This window comes from Callithrix jacchus, chromosome 15, assembly GCF_049354715.1.
Source record: "Callithrix jacchus isolate 240 chromosome 15, calJac240_pri, whole genome shotgun sequence".
Classification (NCBI taxonomy): domain Eukaryota; kingdom Metazoa; phylum Chordata; class Mammalia; order Primates; family Cebidae; genus Callithrix; species Callithrix jacchus.
Window position 1 is genome coordinate 14,605,519 of NC_133516.1, and position 23,531 is coordinate 14,629,049.

General features: G+C 45.1%; 1 protein-coding gene across 17 annotated transcripts in view; it reads right to left on the reverse strand.

The window, feature by feature from the left end:
• The window catches only part of IGF2BP2 (insulin like growth factor 2 mRNA binding protein 2), a 177,304-nt gene that overhangs the window by 9,823 nt on the left and 143,950 nt on the right, over positions 1-23,531 (reverse strand). For 14 of the 17 annotated variants that reach the window (XR_013527175.1, XM_078350421.1, XM_035274686.3 and 11 more), the window contains 5 exons: positions 16,312-16,434; positions 15,663-15,798; positions 12,928-13,056; positions 6,182-6,250; positions 5,133-5,249 (listed from right to left, as the gene is read on the reverse strand). Coding sequence is in view for 16 of the 17 variants with exons in the window: in XM_078350421.1 (XP_078206547.1) it covers positions 5,133-5,249; positions 6,182-6,250; positions 12,928-13,056; positions 15,663-15,798; positions 16,312-16,434 (574 nt within the window). In the remaining variant the exon portion in view is untranslated. The remainder of the gene's footprint in view (positions 1-5,132; positions 5,250-6,181; positions 6,251-12,927; positions 13,057-15,662; positions 15,799-16,311; positions 16,435-23,531) is intronic. The other 3 variants (XM_078350422.1, XM_035274680.3, XM_054245443.2) reach the window with 1 other exon arrangement.

Here is a 23,531-nt window from a genome sequence, read left to right on the forward strand (position 1 = left end):
CTGGGTCCAGCAAGCTCCAAATCTCTTTTTTTTTTTCAAGACTGGGTCTTGCTCTGTCGCCAGGCTAGAGTGCAGAGGCGCGATCTCAGCTCACTGCAACCTCCCCTCCCAGGTTCAAGCAATTCTGCCTCAGCCTTCCGAGTAGCTGGGACTACAGGCAACCGTCACCACACCAGGCTAATTTTTGCATTTTTAGTAGAGACGGGGTTTCATCATGTTGGCCAAGTTGGTCTCAAAGTCCTCCAAAGAAGAGCTCAAGTGACCCACCCATCTTGGCCTCCTAAAGTGCTGGGATTACGGGTGTGAGCCACTGTGCTCGACCTGAATTTCTGTGAGTTCAGGTTCTTTTGTAACATGACTCAAACGTGGGCTGAGCAGGCATTTTTGTTACAGAGATCCTTGTTATAGTTTTGTTGCTATATACCCTTCTTTAGTCAAAACAACTTTAGCTAAAAACAAATACAAGATTAAAACTTAACAGTGTGGCAAAATTAAATGTCATTAAAAGTAAAATGAGGCTGGGTCCAGCGGCTCATGCCTGTAATCCCAGCACTTTGGGAGGCCGAGACAGATGGATCACCCGAGGTCAGGAGTTTGAGGCCAGTCTGGTGAAACCCCATCTCTACTAAAAATACAAAAACTAGCCAGGTGTGGTGGTGGGTGCCTGTGGTCCCAGGTACTTGGGAGGCTGAGGGAGGAGAATCACTTGAACCTGGGAGGCAGAGGTTACAGTGAGCTGAGATGGAGCCACCGCACTCCAGCCTGGGCAACAGAGAGAGACTCTGTCTATAAAAAAAAAGTAAAATGAGTGCCCACCAGGCATTTAGGGATGTAAGGATGAGCCAAGAGTGAGGTCAGGACACAGACGCATCTCATAATGTCTTACACACCTGCCCCAGGCTGGCCACAGATGCAGGTCTAAGCTAAGAGCAAATACGAAACAAGAAACATGGTCAGTGACGGGGCCATCATGTTCTAAGGCAAAACCAAGGCAGGGGTTCAGGGGAGCCGCCATTCCTGGGACTCTCTCAAGAAAGAGATCTGTTTGGTGAAACGGGGTTCACCCTTCATGTGGCATTTGTGCACACATTGCCTCTGGATCACTGAGTCACTTGGGCTCCTTCAAGAAGACCTCCACCTCCAGAGGATTCAATTTTGTTTCCTCTCTGTGTGTGCTAACAGCCAGCTTCCATCCATGGGCCTCAGCGTCCAGGGCGGCTACCGAGCTTTACTGTGAATACATAGCCAAGACATGCTCGGACCCCTGTCCTGCTCTGGAAGGAGAGACCCCTTCATGGGATCTGCAAAGAGTTCTCTGGCCTTGGAGGGATGAGGATAAATGTGAGAGCTCAGGTGACAGCTGAGCCTCATGGGGGATTTCATTTGCTGTGGGCAGCCATTTCTTGGCATCGCCTCAGCCAAAAAACACAGATCTGAGTGTGTCCACCGGTCTGACACCCTCTGGCAGGTCACACAGACCCTGGCCATTGAGACTTTTGGCAGGAGCCCTTGACTCTTCTTCGAGATCCACACCTGGCATTAAACCTGGTCCTTATCTCAGAGATGAGAGAGAGCAGATCAGGGCCGCTCCCACCACCACCCAAACCGAGAAGGGTGAATGGATGATTCATGATTAACGTGGACCAAATCAGTTCTGCCGTCGCCATCCGCTTCCTAGCAACCTGTGGCTGCTCTGCTCAGATTCCAAAAGAAACCCTCGCTGGCTCTACTGCCCGGCATTCACCAGCCTAGACCGGAAGTCAGGGCTACTCGTGCACTTCTGCAGTTTTAGAATGTCGCCCCATGGGCACACTCCCTCTGAAGGGGCAGGAATGAGGACCCCATCTTATGCCTGAAGCAAATGGGACCCAGAGATAACTGCCAAGATCACAGGGTGAGTGGGGCCGGGGTAAGGATCCGGAACTGGGCGTGACTGGCTGACTGAAGTGTGGGCAGCATTTGGAGGCCTGATGCCCAGGCGCTCCACAGGAAAGGCAGGGATGGAGCTCAGCTCTCACCTGCAGCCACAGCATTTCCTGGAATGCATCACCCAGATCTTAGCCCAGCCCACCTCCTCCGGGCACTCTGCTCCAGTGGATGAGTGTGGGGCTCTCCCCTGCCCAGCAGCATCAAATGTGCCCCCACTGTGGCCCCCCAAAGACTGGTGAAATAGAACTGGGGGTGGGGTCTCGAGTTAGTGACATCATCCATCTTGCTTTAGAGACAGATGCTTTCAGGTACCTGTTGAGACAAAGGGAATCTAGCAAAAACCAGATTGATTTTCTGTTTTATTTTCATTTTTGTGAGACAGAGTCTCACCCTGTCACCCAGGCTGGAGTGCAGTGGCATGATCTCGGCTCACTGCAACCTCTGCCTCTCAGTTTCAAGCAATTCTCCCGCCTCAGCCCCCGAGTAGCTGAGATTTCAGGCACTCGCCATCATGCCCAACTAAATTTTTGTATTTCTGTAGAGATGGGGTTTCACCATGTTGCCCAGTCTGGTCTCCAACTCCTGACCTCAGGTGATCCACCCACCTCGGCCTCCCAAAGTGCTGGGATTACTGGCATGAGCCTCTGCACCCAGTTGATTGCTTTTAAAAATTTGGAAATTTCCTTCACAAATACTGGGCCTCCCTGATTTATGCTATGGAGAGAGGCAGCAGCTGGGGAAGAGACGGTTGCTGGAGAAGGTTGTTGGTCCAGCATAAAGAACACTGTCTGGCCCTTCCTAAGCTGTAGAGCCATTTCTGTCCTGATGCAGCACTGCTGTCTTTGCCCATCACAGAGGCCAGGAGCATAGTGACCCTCTGGGACATGGGACTGTGGGATGCAGCCCAGGATTGACCTCTCTGTCTCTCTTATTTTCCTAAAGACCCTGCTGGAAATGATTCTGGCATTACACTTAGGTTGCTACAGTGGAAAAACACACTGGAGCAGAAACAGGATAATCTGGGCAAATCTTGGCTCTCGCATTCTTCAGCTTTGTGGCCTTGGACAAGTCAATGAAAACTCCCCAGGCCCCAGGTCCTCATGGGCAATAGTAAACGAGGAGGGACTGTGGTGGGGAGCCTCGGGAGGGGCTTGATGTCCCAGGAGTCGGCGGAGTTTCTATCTCAGAGCCAGCCCTGCCACATGTGTGCCTTGCCCCTGTCCCTGCACTCTCAGCCTCACTTTTCCCTGCTGAACGAGAGAGGGATTTGATGAGATGATCTCTCAAGTCCCTTTTAGTTGAAATTGTCTTTTCTGCTGCCTGGCATCTCAGAATGCAGGACTGAAAGCTGGGCAAGGCCCCCTCAGGGGCGGGGCCCGCACCTGCCTATCAGTGCCCAGGCTGGAGTCTCACCTGCAGCAGGCCTGCTAGGAACAAGGGCCCCCATACCTCAGGGCTCTCATCCTGTCTGTCCACTCTGCAAGTGAGATAAATGAGGTCTGAGAGGGAAAATGGTTCACCAAAATGAAATTCCCAGATAGCTGGCTGGGTGCAGTGGCTCATGCCTATAATCCCAGCACTTTAGGAGGATGGATCATTTGAGGTCAGGAGTTTGAGACCAGCCTGGACAACACAGAGAAACCCCATCTCTACTAAAAATACAAAAATTAGCTGGGCATGGTGGTACACCCCCAGCTACTCGGGAGGCTGAGGCAGAAGCATCCCTTGAGCCTGGGAGGCGGAGGCTGCAGTGAGCCAAGATGCGCCACTGCACTTCAGCTTGGGCTTGGGTGACAGAGTGAAACCCTGTCTTTAAAACATGTACATATATATGATGGCCTCAGGGCGATCCTTTTTCTGTACTACTCAGAATGTTTGGGTTTTTTTCTCTAGCACACTTGCTGTGGGAGAAATTCCAGCTCTTCTTGGGAGAAAGCATTCTTTCTCTCCCAGTCATGGGACTTCTCATTTGGAATTCCGGGTTGTCCCATGGTAGCAAATTATTTTGCGTAACAACAAAAACTCTGTTTTCGAAAGTGCTGCGTGAGGCCTGGGACGTGCTCGGCATTCTGCCCGTGAGTCAGAGCTGATAGCTGGGCTTGGAGCAGGACCAGGGGCAAATAATCCTCCCCTTTCAGCTTCTCTGACGATTCTCCATGCTATGCTCGAGGAGGCAGGATGTGGGCCTGGGGTGGCAGCCACGTCTGCACTCGCAGCCTTCCCCGAAGTCCAGGGCCTCCCCTCCTGAGCCTCTCTGCTCAGGCCAGGCTGCAAATCGGGGTGGAGCATCAGCTTTTGTTTATGATTCTGTCTTTGCTTTTCAAGGAATTTCTCATTCATACTATTTTCTCCAAATTCAGGGCCTGTGGAGACTAATTAAAGCATCGTACGCGGATACTTGCTAAGCTATCGCTCCAGTGCGCCCCCTTCCCTCGGCTTGGGAAAATCCTCAACCTTTCTTTGCTTTATCTTTTTTTTTTTTTTTTCTCTGAGACAGAGTTTCACTCTTGTTGCCCAGGCTGGAGTGCAGTGGCGTGATCTCTGCGCATCATAACCTCCGCCTCCTGGGTTCAAGCGATTCTCCTGCCTCAGCCTCCAGAGTAGCTGGGATTACAGGCATGCGCCATCACGCCCGGCTAATTTTTTGTATTTTTAGTAGAGACGGGGGTTTCACCATGTTGGCCAGGCTGGTCTTGAACTCCTGATCTCATGATCCACCCGCCTCAGCCTCCCAAAGTGCTGGGATTACAGGTGTGAGCCACCGTGCCCGGCCGATTTTAATCATTGCTTTTCAAAGAGTTTTTGATCCATACCATTTCCTCAAAGTTCAGGGCCTATGAAGTGGAGACTAATTGGACATCTGCTAAATTATCACTCCACTGCAGCCCCTTCCCTTGGCCTGGGAAAATCCTCAGCCTGTCTTTGCTTAATGTTCTTGAGGACAACCACAACAAGCCAAAGAGGACTGGGTTGCGTGGTTTGCTACGAATACTTTTTTTCCTAACTCAGTGGTTAGTTGAACGGCATAGGAATGAGAAAAGGAGACATGAGAGCAGATGGGAACAGTCCTGCAGGCAACTGCTCCAGACACTGTGGGATTCTGACTCTGTGTGGTGTGGCGGGGCCTGGGACTGAAAAGGCACAGGGGTGCGGGGTGAGGGGAGGCGGAGAAAGAGCCGCAGGGCTGTCGGGAGCAGCCTCACCTTGATGGAGGCTCCGGCGAATCTCGCCAGCTGTTTGATGTGTGCCCCTTTCTTCCCGATGATGGCACCCACAGCCTGGGTTGGGATGAAGAGATTCACAATCTCCTGCTCTGGATACTTGGGAGGGCAAGACAAGAAAGAAGACATCATTCTAACTGGGCTTTCTCCTCCAGGCACTGAGCAGGTGCCAAGCGCCTTACCATGAACCCCATGGTGGGAAGGCCCCACCACCCAAGGAAATGGCTAAAATGGTGGAGGGGATCCTTCTGTGGCCTACGGCTCTGCAGGCGTGAAGCCCGAGGAAGGAGCCTGAGCAGAGGCAGCGCCGGTGACAATCAAGGGGATACTCCTCTCAAGCATCTCAGTTTGCTGGATTCTAAGAGCTGTCTGTTCACAGGTTTTCTGGCTTATACAAATGTGATCTGTATCTCTCCTGTCTCCCAAGAAATCAAAGCAGCTATGAGACACACATGGCTGAGGACGGCCCCCAAGACATCTGTGTGAGGCAACGGACAGGTGCCCCGCCCATCTGGTAGCCAGAGAAGCATTTCACAAGGAAACCTGCCCTGACCCGGCTGCATGGTGACAGCCCAGGATGATGGGGTGCACCACCCCTCCTGGGGCCCTGTGACAAAAGGTAGAGGCTCTTGGGCAAGGCTGCCAGGGTTCCTTGCAAGTGGGTTCTGTGTGAATGGTATGACCTGATTTGCTAGAGTTTGTTCAAAGAGCTTTGGAAACTCTGCTCTTCAGGGCCAACAGCACCTCCTCCTCGCTCGTCCGCAGCAGTTCCTGCCACCTGGGAGGCGTGCGAGCATCCGCAGGACTGCGCAACAGGAAGGGCACCCGCCTCTGAAGAACCTCAGGGACACTCGGGTGCTGGGCAGTTTGGCGTGCTCATGCTTTGAGGGGCGTCACTCCCAGGACAACCCAGAGCCACAGGAGATAGAAGCTGCACTATGAATGTTCACCGGTCAGCCTATCAAGGGCCGAGTGGGCTCAGCCCCAGAGAGGGAAAAGCGGCAGACACGGCTGAACTGGGAGGCACTTACAGAGTGATGATGCGGGAACGGCCCAAACTGGTGATGGGGGTACAGGCTGGAGAAGTATCCGGAGTGGGTCTGTGCATGAGAGAAACAGTCAGTGGGCAGGTGCCCTTAGGGACCATCACCATCCTCAGGGAGGCAAGATCTCCCACATGCAACACAGACTCTCCGTGGCATCAGCCAGCTCCACTGTCGTGTCTACACGCCTGTCCCTCTGCGTCTCAGATCTCTGCTCCACTTTTCCCACTCAGACCACTGAACGTGTGGCAAGATGTCCCCCAGTTGCTGAGGCTCTCTGGGCTAAATGTTCATCATTTCTAAGCTGAGTCATACTTGAGGCTTCCTAGGAACATACCATGGGTGTGAACGCACTCACACATACACACCCACTGACACTGCACCCATGCCCCCTGGTGGAGAGGCGGGGCCCGTGCCTTCCATTTTCTGGGGAATGATGAGTCGTAGATTCAAAAGAACAATGTGTGCTGGACAATACCCCAGAGTTATTCAGAACAAGCAAATGTGTTCCTGAGGAGACAGATCAGTTAGCTCCATCAGAGAATTCCAGAGGACTGGAGAGAATCCTGAGAAGGGAGAAATTTAAAAGGAGACTGAACTTTGGGCACCGGAAATGCAAGGATCACTTGGGTCTGGGAATTTGAGACTAGCCTGGACAACACAGAGAGACCCCATCTCCATAGAAAATGAGCTGGGTGCGGTAGTGTGCGCTGTGGTCCCAGCTACTCAGGAGGCTGAGGTGGGAGGATCACGCGAGCCTGGGAATCTGAGGCTACAGTGAGCTATGACTGCACGACTGCACCACTGCACTGGTGCCATGCCTGGGTGACAGAACAAGACCATGTCTCCATTGGGGTGAAAAAAAGAGAGAGAGGAGAGAAAAAAAACTGAATGTGGAGAGGGAGGAGTAGGAAACAAGAGGGAAGATATGCACAGAAAAAAGTAGAGCTATTAAAAAAATAGAAATTTAGAAAGTAGCTTTTTTTTTTTTTTTGAGACGGAGTTTTGCTCTTTTGCTCAGGCTGGAGCAAAGTAGCGAGATCTCAGCTCATTCCAACCTCCGCCTCCTGGGTTCAAGCGATTCTCCTGCCTCGGCCTCCCAAGTAGCTGGGATTGCAGGCACCTGCCACCATGCCTGGCTATTTTTTTGTATTTTTAGTAGAGATGGGGTTTCACCATGTTGGCCAGGCTGGTCTCGAACTCCTGACCTCATGCAATCCACCCGCCTCAGCCTCCCAAAGTGCTAGAATTAAAGGCGTGAGCCACCACGCTCATCCAAGTAGCTGCTTTTACTGAACAGCTACTGTGCATTAGATACTAACATAGACATTTTGTGTCTATTCATAAACTCTTTTAATCCTAGCAAGAGTCCTATGAGAGGGAACTATGTCTCATTTGATATATTCTACTTTTTTCCTTTTGAGATGGAGTTTCGCTCTTATTGACCAGGCTGGAATGCAATGGCATGACATCGGCTTACTGCATCCTCCACCTCCCAGGTTCAAGTGATTCTCCTGCCTCAGCCTCCCAAGTAGCTGGGATTACAGGCATGTACCACCAAGCTCAGCTAATTTTGTATTTTTTGTAGAGACAGAGCTTCACCACATTCATCAGGCTGGTCTCAAACTCCTGACCTCAAGTGATCCACCCGCCCCAGCTTCCCAAACTGCTGGAATTACAGGCGTGAGCCACCACACCCAACCTGATATAGTCTTACAGGCAGAACGCTGACCTGAGTCAGCAGAATTGTGAGCTGTGCTTTACATAAGGCCCGGTCAACACTGACATCACTCTTCCAGGAAAGGAGGTGAACAGCACTGGGTACCATGGAACCAATCCCTGCAGGCCCACCCTGCAAGATGGTGCCCCAGGAAGGCAATTCCAACAGTGGTCAGACATGGCCTGGGCTTGGAGTTTGGTGACCCAGCTTTCATTTGAGGACCCTGAGCAAATGTCACAGTGACAGGCATGCTTTCCATCCCCTGAATTTCCTGAAGGTTACGACTTTGTCCTATAAGCCATTAAGGACAAAATGAAACCGCTGCCCTTTCTGAGCTTGGAGAGAGAAGGCAGAGATGTGAACAACCCGAGGCGCTCTTCCAGGGGTGTGTAGGTTACCAGCCACACCTGCGGGCCACAGAGCGCTACCTAACACAGCAGCGGTGAGAGCCTCGCTCGGATTTGCAAAGGGGCTGCAGCAGCCCCTCATGCCCACAAGAGGGCGCCAAGAGATCAGCAGTCTCTTGGCAACCTTAAGTTTTGCAGGAAGGTGGGTGAACCGGTTTCTCTCTCTGCTCCGCCTCTTTCTTAAGGACCTCCTGGAAAGAACATCAGCTCCAGATCTTTCTCTGCAGGTCCCTGTCCTGGGCCATGAAGAGCTGGGGGAGAATTCAAGCAACTTTTCTGCTCAGAACTCTCCTCTGAGGAAAGGGCACTTCAGCCCTCCTCCCCCTGAAGAATCAGGCCTCATGGCAAAAATAATTCTTTTGAACTATGTTGTGCCATTTGCTAACTCACGTGAGGCCAGGAATAGACAAGCCACAGTGTGGCTCCTATTCTGGATTCAAATATTCTCACATAAATACTATCAAATTTAGACTTCCTACTCAGGGTTAGAAAGAGATTCTTAAAATTAGCTGTCAAAGGATAAAAAGGACAAATTCTCTTTTATTCATGAGTCACAGCTGGAAAACTGTCACAGGGAAAGAATCTTGAACTCTGCAATCAGGAGCTTGTTTCTAGCGGAGGCTGTGCCATTAGCCCCTGTGTACAGGAGTTAGTTTTTAGAGTCAGAAGATTTGAGTCTCTGAATCACCAACTCTACAAGTTGGAAAAACTTAACCTATCTAAGTCTTATCCACAAATAGACTCAAATAATATCTTATAGTATTGTAGTGAGGGTTGGTTCAATCATTCATTCAAAAGGCATTTGAGGTCAGGAGTTCGAGACCAGACTGGCCAACATGGCAAAACCCTGTCTCTAGCAAAAATACAAAAATTAGCTGGCCGCGGTGGTGGGTACCTGTAATTCTAGCTACTCAGGAGGTTGAGGCAGGAGAATCACTTGAACCCAGGAGGCAGAGTTTGTACTCTAGCCTGGGAGACAGAGCAAGACTTCACCTCAAAAAAAAAGAGTCTCTTACCAGAGCAAACTTTCTGTTTCTCATCCCCTTCCCATATGTTCCCTTTCCTGGGAGAACTGTCAGGTTCAAGCTACGATGTGTGACCATCTGATACACAAGGGCAAGGATCTGGCATTGATCTTTTGTATTCTATTTTTCATTCCAATTTCATTTATTTCCACCCTGATCTTTATTACTTCTTTTCTTCTACTAATTTTGCTGTTAATATGATGTAACACACTGACTGATCTGCATATGTTGAACCATCTTTGCATGCTAGGGATAAATCCCACTTGGTCATGAGTGGTCTTTCTAATGTACTGCTGAATGCGGTTTGCTAGTATTTTGAGGCATATATATGAATTATGTTCAAATTTTTAAATAGTTTCAGTGTGATGCCAGAGTGCAAAGCTGGTGGGTGCTCCCTCTGGGCACCAGGGCCATGGGCCTTGGGAAGGGGCGAGGACTTGGCCAGAGGGTTCGGTGTTGTGGACACAGCTTTCTAAGATGCAGAAGGTGCGCTGCTCTACGCCAGCTTGTCCAAGTGTCTCCTGATATGGCAGCTGCCTGTCCTGCTCTCATGGGACAACCTGAGAAGCTGGAGGGAGCTAGGAATTGGTGAGCCAGCAAGAGGGAGAGCGCTAACACAAATCTCTGTGCCTGCCTCTACAGCCCAAGATTTGAACCACCGCACTCAATGTTGCACTCACCTGGGCATTCTGAACCCACTGGTTCAGGTGGAGTGTGGGGAGCATGCTATGAAAAAGCTCCCCATAAGGATTGTAATTATGTTCTCTGTTGAGTTCATTTAAATATATAAATGAATAACTAAAATCCATTAGACACATATAAAGAATCAGCCGCATGAAGGAGAGTGCAGCACGCAGTCCAGCTGCACAAGACACGCAAGTGACCCAAGTGAGTTAATGCAGGGAGAAGGGAGAGCTTTTTACAAAACTGAGATTTTTATCTCCTAGTGAGATTCAAGAGGACAGTGCTTTTTGTAAGTAGACTGCTACAAGAAATGAACAACGGAGAACCAGGGTGATCCTGGGTATGAAAAACATGGTTAAGTAAACACTCAGGAGAGGACGTGTAACTAGCAGGGCAGACACTGCTGAGAAGCCCATCGATGCAGGGACCGCCAAACCACACAAACCCAGGACAAACGGTGGGACGTGGACAGGCACGAAGAGTAGAGTGAGGTCTTCTCTAACTCTCCCGTTCTGGAGTGGGAACCTCAGAAGGGGAAACAAAGTAGATGGGAGAGAAGCAACACCGAAATTAATTATGGAAGCAAAACATTCTCCTGAGCCAAAGAAAAACCTGGATCTTCACATCAAAGCACTCAGAATTAGGTTCCTGAATTCCAAAGGTAAAGGCAAAATATTATAAAAGGCAAAAAACTTACAGACAGCAGGGGAAAAAAAAAAGCCAGGTGTGGCAGTATGCACCTGTGGTCCCATACCCAAGAAGCTGAGGCACCAGGAGCATCACCTGAGCCCAGGAGTCTGAGACTGCAGTGAGCTAGGACCACACTACTGCACTCCAGCCTAGGTGACAGAGAGAGCTGGACCCCGTCTCTTTAAAAAAATAATAATAATACAGAAGAAAAGATACCTACAAAAGAAAGAATGCTGGAAGTAACATTTTTAGAGTTCTAAAGGAACTATGGGATGGGCGTGGTGGCTCATGCCTATAATCCCAGCACTTTGGGAGGACAAGGCGGGCAGATCACTTGAGGTCAGGAGTTCAAGGCCAGTCAGGCCAACATGGCAAAACTGCGTCTCTACCAAAAATACGAAAATTAGCCAGGTGTGGCAGCGTGTGCCTATAGTCCCAGCTACTGGGGAGGTTGGGGCATGAGAATCACTTGAACCTGGGAGGTGGAGGCTGTACTGAGCCAAGATTGCACCACTACACTCCAGGGGGACAGAGTGAAACTCCGACTCTAAACAAATAAATAAAGGAACTATGACCCTAGAACTTCTAGACACCCAGAATTCATTCACATGTGCAGGAAAAAGAAGGACATTTTCAGATATAGAAATGCTTAGAAATTATACTTGTTTTCTGTAAAAACTTGTTTGAGAAAATACTCCAGCCAAACAACAACAAAAAATTCAAATAAGTAACTCAAAAACGATTGTGTATTTATTAAAAGAAAGCAAGCTTAGGCCAGGCGCGGTGGCTCACGCCTGTAATCCCAGCACTCTGGGAGCCCAAGGCGGGCAGATCGCCTGAGGTCAGGGGTTCAAAAGCATCTTAGCCAACATAGCAAAACCCCATCTCTACTAAAAATACAAAATTAGCCTGGCATGGTGGCTAATCCCAGCTACTTGGGAGGCTGAGGCAGGAGAATCTTTTGAACCTGGGAGGTGGAGGTTGCAGTGAGTCGAGATGGTGCCACTGCACTCCAGCCTGGGCAACAAGAGTGAAACTCCGTCTCAAAAAAAAAAAAAAAAAAAAAGAGAAAGTTTGCCTTAAAAATAAGCAGTCTGTGTAGAGAAAAATTAGGAATGAAAAAAGCTATGAAGTATCCTGAGCCCCAATTTGGTAATGTATTAATCCTGAATAATGCTTGTGAATGAAAACAGTAAGTAAAACACTCATAAAATTCATATTTCTTCTGTTGTGAATAAATACTTACTGAGAACTTACTAAATACCAGGCATTGTGCTAAGTGTTTAGATACAAACAATGTATGTTACATTTTCTTTTTTTTTTTTTTTAAAGACGGGGTTTCACCATGTTGGTCAGGCTGGTCTTGAACTCCCGACCTCAGGTGATCCTCCCGCCTTGGCCTCCAAAGGGCTTGGACTACAGGCATGAGCCACCACGCCCGGCCACATTTTCTTTAAAAAACTGCCTATTAATAAAACATAATACATTTGAATTGTAGATACAGGTAGAAACTGTATATGTATGTATGTCGACACGTATCTCTGCTCTATATATTTTAATAAATGATCAACACTCATGAAATGTTATTTGAGCTAACAAGTCCTTTTTTATAATAAATGAGCTCCTAGTTGATGAATTTGCTATTGGTTTCTTTCTTTGCTACTTATAGCATACTGTATTTAAGAACACATGTTGTCAGGCGTGGTGGCTCACACCTGTAATCCCAGCACTTTGGGAGGCCGAGGCTGGAGGATCACGAGGTCAGGAGTTTAAGACCAGCCTGGCCAACATGGTGAAACACTGTCTCTATTAAAAATACAAAAATTAGCTGGGTGTGGTGGCAGGCACCTGTAATCTCAGCTACTCATGAGGCTGAGGCAGGAGAATTGCTTGAACCCAGGAGGCAAAGGTTGCAGTGAGCTGAGACCGTGCCCCCGCACTCCAGCCTGGGCGACAGAGAAAGACTCCGTCTCAAACAAAACAAAACAAAACAAAAAAACCCCCCATATGTTTAGAGGATGGTTTAATATGAATCTGCCCATTAGGAAGAAGTCCTAAGCAATGCTGAGTTCAACCTACATTGGATTCATCTGTACTCAAGCACAGTCTTTAAATGAAAGCTTCTGTTCTGATTCCACATAGGAGAGTGATGCTGCTGCCTGGAGGTGCCCAGCGCATAAGCACACCTCCACCAGCTGAGCTACTTACAGCGAAGGGGTGGTAGGGGGCAGCGGGGGGAGCTCCGCGGGGCCCTGCTGGTGGAGAGAGCACGGACAGTCCTGTTGAAAAGATGCCAAGTGCGCTGAGGTTCAACCCTGGGATCAGATTGGCTTGTTGCTGAGAATAGAAATGGAGAAAACAGATGAAGGGAGGAGACCAGAGAGGCCCGCACGCCTGGGTCAACCTCCCTCTCTTGTCTGAACGGCAGCAGCGGCTGCTGATCGGCTCTGCCCGGGCTCCGTGGACCTCTTCCTATGCCGTATCAGAGGTGGTTGCTACATCTCAACCTGACCATGGAGTTCCTTCAAGGCTTCTCTGCCGCCCTTGGCGTGTCTATGTATGTCATGATGGCAAATGAGGCTCTTCCTGGGGATGGCAGCCACCTTGCCAGCCTCACTCCTGCTAACCTTTCGTCTCCAGCCTGGCCAGTCCTGCTCCCTAATTACCTCTGGGCCCCTGCACATGCTATTCATTTCCTAGGCAAGCAAGTGCTTTCTGCCTTCCCACCTGGCTAACTCCTACTGACCTGCGGGTTTCACCTGAGCACAGATGACCCCTCATGCAGGAAACTTTCTCTCATCCCTCCAGAGCCCTGTCTGCACTCTCCAGCACTCCTGCTTCCCTAAGACAGCACACATTACATGGTATTTAAATAGCCTGTTTAGTTACCTCTTCCCCTTTTAGACCAGAGTTTCCTTGCAGACAGAGACTGTCATACTTCACGTTGTGTTCTCAGTGCCTGGTACATAGTAAGTTCTCAATAAATATTTGTTGAATGACTGTTTAAAACAAATTGTATTAACAGTGTTTTCTAACTATCCAGGGAAAGGTCAGACCCTTCACACAATGTAAATTCCCACACAGATAAACTCCACCGTTTGGGACGGTTGACAACTTTATCTCTTCACTATTTAGCTGCCAGCTTTGTGATCATCTTGCTTGCTTCTCTTACATTTCAGCATGGGGCTGCTCACACAGGCTGGGGGTGGGATTTAACCACACAGCTCTTCAGAGACAGGAACGTGGTCACCCACTCCAGGCCGTATCCAACCTGCTTCTGTCTTTGTTTCCCTGAACTCGAAGCAATTTCCGAACATTTTCTATTTTCTCATCTTTGGCTACATTTACTCTGTAACTCGCCTTTTTTTTTTTTTTTTTTTAAAGAACATCTGGAGTAGCAGGACTCATATCCTTCACCTTTACCTCATTTGGTATATAAGAGGTAGTAATTTTGTTATTCACCTACCAGTGTGTGAGTCTGGCACAGACACGAATGAATCTAAGTAGAAAGCTCAGGTGAAGATGTGTGAATCACTCAGACCCTTCTGTAGCTTTTCCAGGTGTTCACAGAAAGAGATGTTTATCATAAGATGTCAAGAACCCACAGGAAGAAAATGAGATTGTCAGATGAGACTTCCACAAATGTATCCAAGCACGGGGAGAAGACCACATGGCAGTCTCCTGCTCTACCTCTTCTCATCAGGCCCTGTCATTATCATGTGATGTGGGCTGCTAAGGTGGGGTTGGGGTGAGGTGGGGACAGATGACTGGCCGCAGTAGAGGGTACAGCAGAAAGTGCTGTATTCAGGGACCTGGGTTTAACCCACACAGTGCTTTGTCGACATTTATTTCTCTAAGAAATATTATCAGGTCTGAGATTTGCTTCAAGGTCATCCAACAGGTACTGAAAGTGGACATGGACAAGGGTTTACAGGAAACGAAGCAGGCCGTGAGCAGATAACTGCAAAAGCTGGATCATGGGTGTGTGAGGGCTTATTGGAGCGCCCTTTTCACTTCTGTATATGTTCAAAAAACCTAATTAAAAAGTAAAAAAATGTACTCCTCTGAGCTGAGCTGGACTTTTGCTGATGGCCAAATATTTCGAAGGTTTTCTGTTTCTGAATGCCAGATCAGTGTCTCCCCATTAAGAGTAAAAATTAGGTAGCAATCATAGGAAGGACTAAACCTAAATGAGTCTGCTAGAAGTATCAGTAAGAGCTCAAGTGGCTGACAACACTTAGCAGGCAATCTAAAAGTGCAGATCAGCAAGCAAGGGAGGAAATCAGAAGTTAACTTTATGCATTTTTTAAATTTAAAAAGTAACAGGATATTACAATAAGGTTTGGATGGCTACACACATGGAAAAAAAAATCCCACTTTTCTAACATACCAGCTATGTTATGTTTTTGTACGTAGTCATCCAGTCATTCTGATCCATGTTATTTTACATAATCGTAACTTTAGTTATATACTTCTATATCTTGCTTTTCTTATTTATTTATTTAGAGATCGGAGTCTCACTCTGTTGCCCAGGCTGGAGTGCAGTGGTATAATGCCAGCTCACTGACGTAGCCTCAACCCCCTCGGCTCAAGTGGTCCTCCTGCCTCAGCCTCCTGAGTAGCTGGTACTGCAGATGCATGTCACCACACCCAGTTATTCCTGCTTTTCTTAATAAACATTGTATCATAAGCTGTTCCTTATTTCAGTCTTCAAAGTTATAATTTTAATGTCTTCACACAGTTTTGTCCAGTGTATTTATCTTAATTTACTAGTTGGTTTCCTAATTATTTTCATGCCTTTATCCTAGGAAGTCAGGAAAAACTCTGCATACCTATCCTAAGGCACTTCCTCATTAGCTGAATGACAATTATTCTTAATAGTCTTGAGCGCTACCTTAAAACACGTGTGAAAACTCGCAGAGAAGAATGCAGTAGGGACTTACATTAACAGCCAGCATATCATTTTCAAAGGCCTCACGCAGCTTCTTCATAATCTCTATCTCAGCACAGGCACAAGCCTCGACCGTGCCCTTCACAGTGATGGTTCTTTCCGGGTTGTATATGCTCAAATCCTGCAAACTGACCCATGAGAAGAAGAGAGAAATTTGGTTTTCAACAAGAAAAATACAATGCCAAAAAAAAAAAAAAAAATCATAAACAAGTCTCTGGTGGAGAGAAGACTCAGTTCTCTCACATCACACTGTGGTGTGGAATCCCTGCCATCTTATTTCATATCTTACTAGTGATTTAGATCACATCCATAGTGAAAAATGGCCACCTGCTAAGTATTTACATACATTTTTAAAAAAATGATGATGAGGCCAGGCAAGGTGGCCCATGCCTGTAATCCCAGCACTTTGGGAGGCTGAGGCGGGCGGATCACGAGGTCAGGAGTTCAAGACCAGCCTGACCAACATGGTGAAACCCTGTCTCTTTAAAAAAAAAAAAAAAAAAAAAAAAAAGGATGATGGAGATAATTGCATCACTTATGATTATATTCCCACTTTAGGGAAAAGTAGATGAAAGAACTGGACATACTGAAATGCTCAGATGTTCCATTATTGGCATGATTAATCTGAATAAGTGGCTTACGATGAGATTGTTATCTTGGTCCCTGTTTCGTGTTCAATTTTCTTCAAATTTCTGCCTTCTTTTCCAATCAGTCTTCCAACCAAGCCATTGTGGGCCAAAATCTTCAGAGGAATCTCTTCGGCTCTAAAAGAGATAAATAACAATTTAACACTTCAGACAGGTACAATAGTTGTCTTCCAAAAATCATTATCTTGCTTTTTTCTTAAAAATGGAAGTCATTTTGTTCAGGTACCAAATGGTGATGGGATTTAGGAGAGGTCAAGTCCCTCACCGACCCTAGTTCATGAATTTTGATCAGCATAAGCCAAACCACCATAATCCTACTCCCTTGTAGTAACTGGTTGGAAGTGGATCCATGACGCTGATCTGGCCAGAGGGTATTACAAGAACTCTATTGGGTGAAGAATGTTCTCCTTGCTCTTAAAAAAAGGGTACAAGGGAAGGTGATGTTAGCAAGATAGCAGAATAGGAAGACACACGTCTCTTTCCCCTACAGACACCTCAAATCAACAACAGACAGACTTGTTGATTTGAGGAATACTTCTGTGAGAACTCTAAAAATCAGCTGAGAAGCTATACCATGAAGTCCATTGTAAACTAAGAAGGAATTCCAGGCCGGGTGGCGTGATTCACACCTGTAATTCCAGCAGTTTGGGAGGCCAAGGTGGGCAGATGGCCAAGACCAGCCTGGACAACATAGTGAAACACCGTCCCTACTAAAAATACAAAATTAGCCAGGCATAGTGGTGCGTGCCTGTAGTCCTAGCTACTTGGGAGGAGATATATATATTACAAAAGAGTAAGAAAATTCAGTGCTTTCACAGCCTCACTCCCTACATGGCATACTGAAGAGCAAAGGGGAGGAAACCCTAAAGGCCAGGTCCTCGGTTGGGACAGAAACAAAGACTGGATTATGCATACAACATTTTGGCTTGTCTGGAAGGTGCCAGAAAATCTGGTTTTTGTGTCACTGATTCAGAGTACTGACAGGATTATCATCAGAGTTCAGAAGCTGCTGAAAACAGAGGCAAGCAGCATTTGAGGACTACAGTTCTGCAGTCAGACATCAGAGGGATCAAGAGATCAGAAAAAGTTTGAGAGGTCCTAGAACCTCTAGCTAGGATTTCAGATCTTCCACTGCCCAAAGCCAGTACACAAAGACCGCGAGAGGTGGTGGTTTTTTCAAACGCCCAAATCCCAACAAAAAAATTTACTAGACATACAAAGAAACAGAAATATAACCCAATCAAAGGACCAAAATAAAACTCCAAAACTGACTCTCAACAACACAGATCTACATGCTCCCCAAACAATAATTAAAATAATTGTAAAGATGCTCAGTGAGCTAAACAAGAGCACAGACAACTAAATAAAGTCAGAAGAATGATGCATGAACAAAATGAGAGTATCAACAACGAGGCAAATTCTAAAAAACAACGTAACAAATTATGGAGCTGAAAAATACAGCCAAACTGAAAAATTTGTTAGAGGAGTTCAACAGCAGACTTGACCAGATAGAGGAAAGGACCAGCACATTTGAATACAGGTCATTTGAAATCTTCAAGTCAGAGGAGTACAATAAAGAAATAAAATGAAGAGAGCCTAAGGACGTATGAGACCTGCCAAGTAGATCAATATAAGCATAACGGGAATCCCAGAAAGAGAAGGGGGAAGAAAAGGGGATAGAGCTTATTTGAAGAAGTAATGGTTGAAAATTTTCTCAAATACAAGGAAAGAATGTACATACAAATCAAAAAACTTAAAAGAACTCCAACTGGGACAAATCCACAGAGAACCACACTGACACACATTGTAATCAAACTGTCTAAAGTCAAAGATAAAGAGAGCATCTGGTAAGAGGCAAGAGAAAAGCGACTGGCATACAAAGGGGCTTCCACAACACTATCTGCAGATTCCTTAGCAGAAACTCTGCAGGCCAGAATGGAGTGGGATGATATATTTGAAGTGCGGAAAGAAACAAACTGCCTACCAAGGATACCATGTGTGGTAAAAGTGTCCTTCAAAAATAAAGGAGAAATTAAGACTCCCAGATAAATAAAAACTGAGGGACTTTATTACCACTTGACCTGTTCTACAAAAAATGCTAAATTATCTAATTTTCCTTGTGCTGTTGATTTCTGGTTTCATTCTATTGTGATCGAAAAAGATACTTTCCATGATATCAATCTTCTCGAATTTGTTAATATTTGTTTTGTAATATTTATGCTGGAGAGCTCCACATGCACCTGAGAACGTATATTCTGCCATTGTTGGATGGAATGTTCTTGTATGTCTGTTGGCCTACAGTGTTGCTCCAATTTATTTCCTTATTGTTCTTCTGTTTGGTAGTTTTATCCATTATTGAAAGTGGGGCACTGACGTTTCCTATTATGTTGCTATCTATTTCTCCCTTCAATTCTTTCAAAGTTGACCTCATATATATATATATATATGCTTTGTATATATATATATATATATATATATATATATATATACAGAAGCTCTGAGGTTTGAGATTATAGGCACCCACCACCACATCCTGCTAATTTCTGTATTTTTAGTAAAGACAGGGAAACAGGGTTTCACCATCTTGGCCAGGCTGGTCTTGAACTACTGACCTCGTGATCCACCTGCCTTGGCCTTCCAAAGTGCTGGGATTACAGGCGTGGGCCACGATGCCTGGCGTTTTGTTGCTTTTTTTCTTTTTTTGAGACGGAGTTTCACTCTTGTTACCCAGGCTGGAGTGCAATGGCACGATCTCGGCTCACCGCAACCTCCGCCTCCTGGGTTCAGGCAATTCTCCCGCCTCAGCCTCCTGAGTAGCTGGGATTACAGGCACGCATAACCATGCCCAGCTAATTTTTTGTATTTTTAGTAGAGACGGGGTTTCACCATGTTGACCAGGATGGTCTCGATCTTTTGACCTCGTGATCCACCCACCTCGGCCTCCCAAAGTGCTGGGATTACAGGCATGAGCCATACCCAGCAGACAGTGTATGTTCTTACAGATTTTTTTTTTATGGATACTATTGTAATTATATAAAACATCTTAAAGTCATAGCATCCTATTTTAAACTGGTAACAACTTCACTTCAATTGCATACAAATACTGTATTCCTTTACCCCAGCTCCAAATACCAAAAGTTATATCTTTATATGTTTTTATACCCATTAACATAGATTAATAGCTTAAAACAATGTTTTTGGCATTTAAATTCTATGCACCAAAATTACTACAGTATGGGTTACTATATTTACCTTTATCAGAAAACCATACATTTTCATATGGCTTTGTGTTGCTGTCTGTCATCCTTTTATTTTGTTTTATATTTTATTTTATTGTTTTTTTCCTTTTTTTGAGATGGAGTTTTGCTCTTTTTGCTTGGGTTGGAGTGTAATGGCCCAATCTCGGCTCACTGTAACCTCCACCTCCCAGGCTCAAGTGATTCTCCTGCCTCAGCCTCCCAAGTGGCTGGGATTACAGGCATGCGCCACCACGCCCGGCTAATTTTGTAGTTTTAGTAGAGATGGGGTTTCACCATGTTGGCCAGGCTGCTCTCAAACTTCTGACCTCATGATCTGTCCACCTTGGCCTCCCAAAGTGCTGGGATTACAGGCGTGAGCCACTGCACCCAGCCCCATCCTTTTATTTCCATTTGAAAATAACTAAACCCAAAACCAGCATAAAAATGGCAATAATAAAAGTCAGAGCAGAGATAAACAAATTATAATCAACAAAACTAAGAGTTGGTTATTTATAAAAATCAACCAAACTGAAAAATCCTTAATTAGATTAAGAAAAAAATAGAACATTCAATAACTAAAATCAGAAATGAAAGAGGAAACACTACTACCAGTACTACAGAGATAAAAAGGGTTATAAGAGAATATTATGAACAACTATATGTCTACAAATTTGATAACCTAAAAGAAATGGATCAATTCCTAGAGGGAACATACAACCTCCCAAGATTGAATCATGAAGAAATGGAAAGTCTGATCAGACCAATAATTGAATCAGTAATCAAATATCTCCCAACGTAGAAAAGCCCAGGACCAGATGGCTTCTTCGGAGAATGCTACCAAACATTTAAAGAAGAATTATCACCAATCCTCCTGAAACTCTTCCAAAAAAAATGAAGAGGAGGGAACATTTCCAAGCTCATTCTGTGAGGCCAGCTTTACCCTGATTGCAAAGCCAGACAAAGACACCACAAAAAAAGAAAATTTCAGACCAATATCTCCGATGAGTATTGATGCAAAAATCCTCAACAAAATACTAGCAAATCAAATTCAGCATATGAAAAGGATTATATGCCACAACCAAGTGGGATCTGTTCCTGGAACGGAAGGTTTGTTCAACATACAAGAATCAACTAATGGGGGGCTGGGTGCAGTGGCTTATTCCTGTAATCCCATTACTTTGGGAAGCCAAGGAAGGAAGACCACTTGATGCCAGGAGTTTGAGACTAGCCTAGGGAACATAGACCCCATTACTATAAATTTTTTAAAAATCAATCAATATAATAAATCATATTAACAGAATGAAGGGGGGGAAAACTACATGATCATGTCATTAGGAAAAGCATTTGACAAACTTAATACCCTTTCATAATAAAAACACCCAACAAAATTAGGAATAAAAGGAAACTACCACTCCATAAGACCATTTATGAAAAGCCCATAGCTAACATCACACTTAATGATAAAAGACTGAAAGTAAAGCTTTACCACTAAGACCAGGAACAAGGCAAGGATGCCTACTCCTGCCCATTTCTACTCAACATAAACTGGAAGTCCTAGCCAGAGCAATTAGGTACGAAAAAGAAAAAAGGCATTCAAATTGTTAAGGAAGACAGAAAATGATCTCTATTCATAGATGATACGATTTTATATGTAGGAAACCTTAAAGATTCTACCAAAAAGGGTTAGAACAAACAAATTCAGCAAAATTGCAGGATACAAAATCAATCAACAAGAAAAAATCATTTACATTTCTATATACAACAATCAACGATCTGAAGAGGAAGTTAAGAAAACACCAACATTTACAACAGCATCAAAAAGTACAGAATACTTAAGAATAAACCTAACCAAGGAGGAAAAAGACTTGTACACTGAAAACCACAAAAGGTTACTGAAAGAAATTTAAAGGCACAAATAAATGAAAAGATATCCTGTGTTCATGAATTGGAATATTTAATATTGTGGAGACGTTCATACTACCCAAAGCAATCTACAGATTCAATATGAGTTCTATTAAAACCACACTGCACACTGTTTGCAGAAATAGAAAAATTCATATGGAATCTCAAGGGACCTTGAATAGCCAAAACAATTTTGAAAAATAAGAAAGTTGAAGGGCTGACTTCCTGCTTTCAAAATATATTACAAAGCTACGTAAACAAAACAGTACAGTACTGGCATAAAAACAGATAAATAGACCAATGAAATAGAGTAGAGAGCCCAGGAATAAATCCTCATGCAGAGTGTTCAATGATTTTTTGATATAGTCCTCAAACTACTAGATGGGGAAAGAGCAGTCTCTTCAAATGGTGCTAGGGAAACTGGACACACACAGAAGAATAAAGTTGAACCATTATTTTATACCATATTAAAAAATAACTCAAAATAGATTAAGAACCTAAACCTAAGACCTAAAACTACCAAACTCCTAAGAGAAAAAGCAGGGAAAAGCTTTATGATATTGGACATGGCAAAGACTTCTTGGTTATGATACCAAAAGCATAGGCAACAACAACAAAAAATTAGACCAATGGGAATACATCAAACTTAAAAGCTTTTGTGCATCAAAGGATATAATCAACAGAGTGAAAGGTTAAACTATGGAATGGGAGAACTATTTACCAATCATTTATTTGATAAGGGGTTTGCTATGGTTTCAAAGTTCCCTCAAAACTCATGTTGAAATGTATTTTTTTTTGTTTTTTTAGTTTTTTATTTATTTTTTTCATGTTGAAATTTAATTGCCACTGTTATAGCGTGTGACACAGTGATTACACTGTAACAGGAGGTGATTAGGTCACAGGTGCCTTCATGGATGGATAGATGCAATTCTCACAGAGTGAATTAGTGGGCTGAGGATGAGTTTGGACCTATTTTGTCTCTCTGTCTCATGCATTTGCTTCTGCCTTAGGTCTTCCACCATGGGATAACCCTCATCAGATGCTGATACCACGCTCTTGGACTTCCCAGAACTGTGAGCCAGATAAACTTTTGTTCTTTATAAATTATCCAGTCTTGGGTATTCTGTTATAGTAGCACAAAATGGACTAAGATATAATGATCCAGAATACATAAAAGACTCCTACAACCTCTATAACAAAAGAATCAAATACCTCAATTAAAGAATGAACAAAGGGTTTGAATAGACATTTCTCTAAAGTTGATACACAAATGGCCAATAAATATATAAAAAGATGTTCAACATCACTAATCACTAATGACTAGAGAAATATAAATCAAAACCACAATGAGATGTCACCTCATACGTATTAAGATAGCTGTTATCAAAATAACAGAAAATAACAAGTGTTGGGGAGGATGTGGAGAAACTGAAACCCCTGTGCACTGTTGGCGGGTTGTAGAGTGGAGCAACTGCTATGGAAAAAAGTATGAAGCCTCTCCCAAAAAATTAAGAGTAGAAAAAAAAATTAAGATAGTCAATGTTTTTTTTTTGAGATGTAGTCTTGCTCCGTCACCCAGGCTGAAGTGCAGTGGTATACTCTCGGCTAACCACAACCTCTGCCTCCCGGGTTCAAGTGGTTCTCATGCCTCAGCCAGCCTCCCGAGTAGCTGGGACTACAGGTGTGCACTACCACACCTGGCTAATTTTTGTATTTTTAGTAGAGATGAGGTTTCACCATGTTGGCCAGGCTGGTCTCGAACTCCCGACCTCAAGTGATCCACCCGCCTTGGCCTCCCAAAGTGCTGGGATTACAGGCGTGAGCCACCAAGCCTGGCCAAGATAGTACATTCTATGTTATGGTTTTTTAACCACAACTTTTAAAGAAGGTTTTTGAAAAAAGGACATAAGGAAGGGATGCCCTCTCCCTCAGTTTGTAACTTTTTTGGGGCCACACATCTGAAATCACTATCGCCACCCTATTATTACCAGGGGAACATGAGACATGCTGAGGAACATAAAGCAGAAAAATGTCCTGGGTCTCTGGGCCCATCACTCAACTGACCTTGGAGCC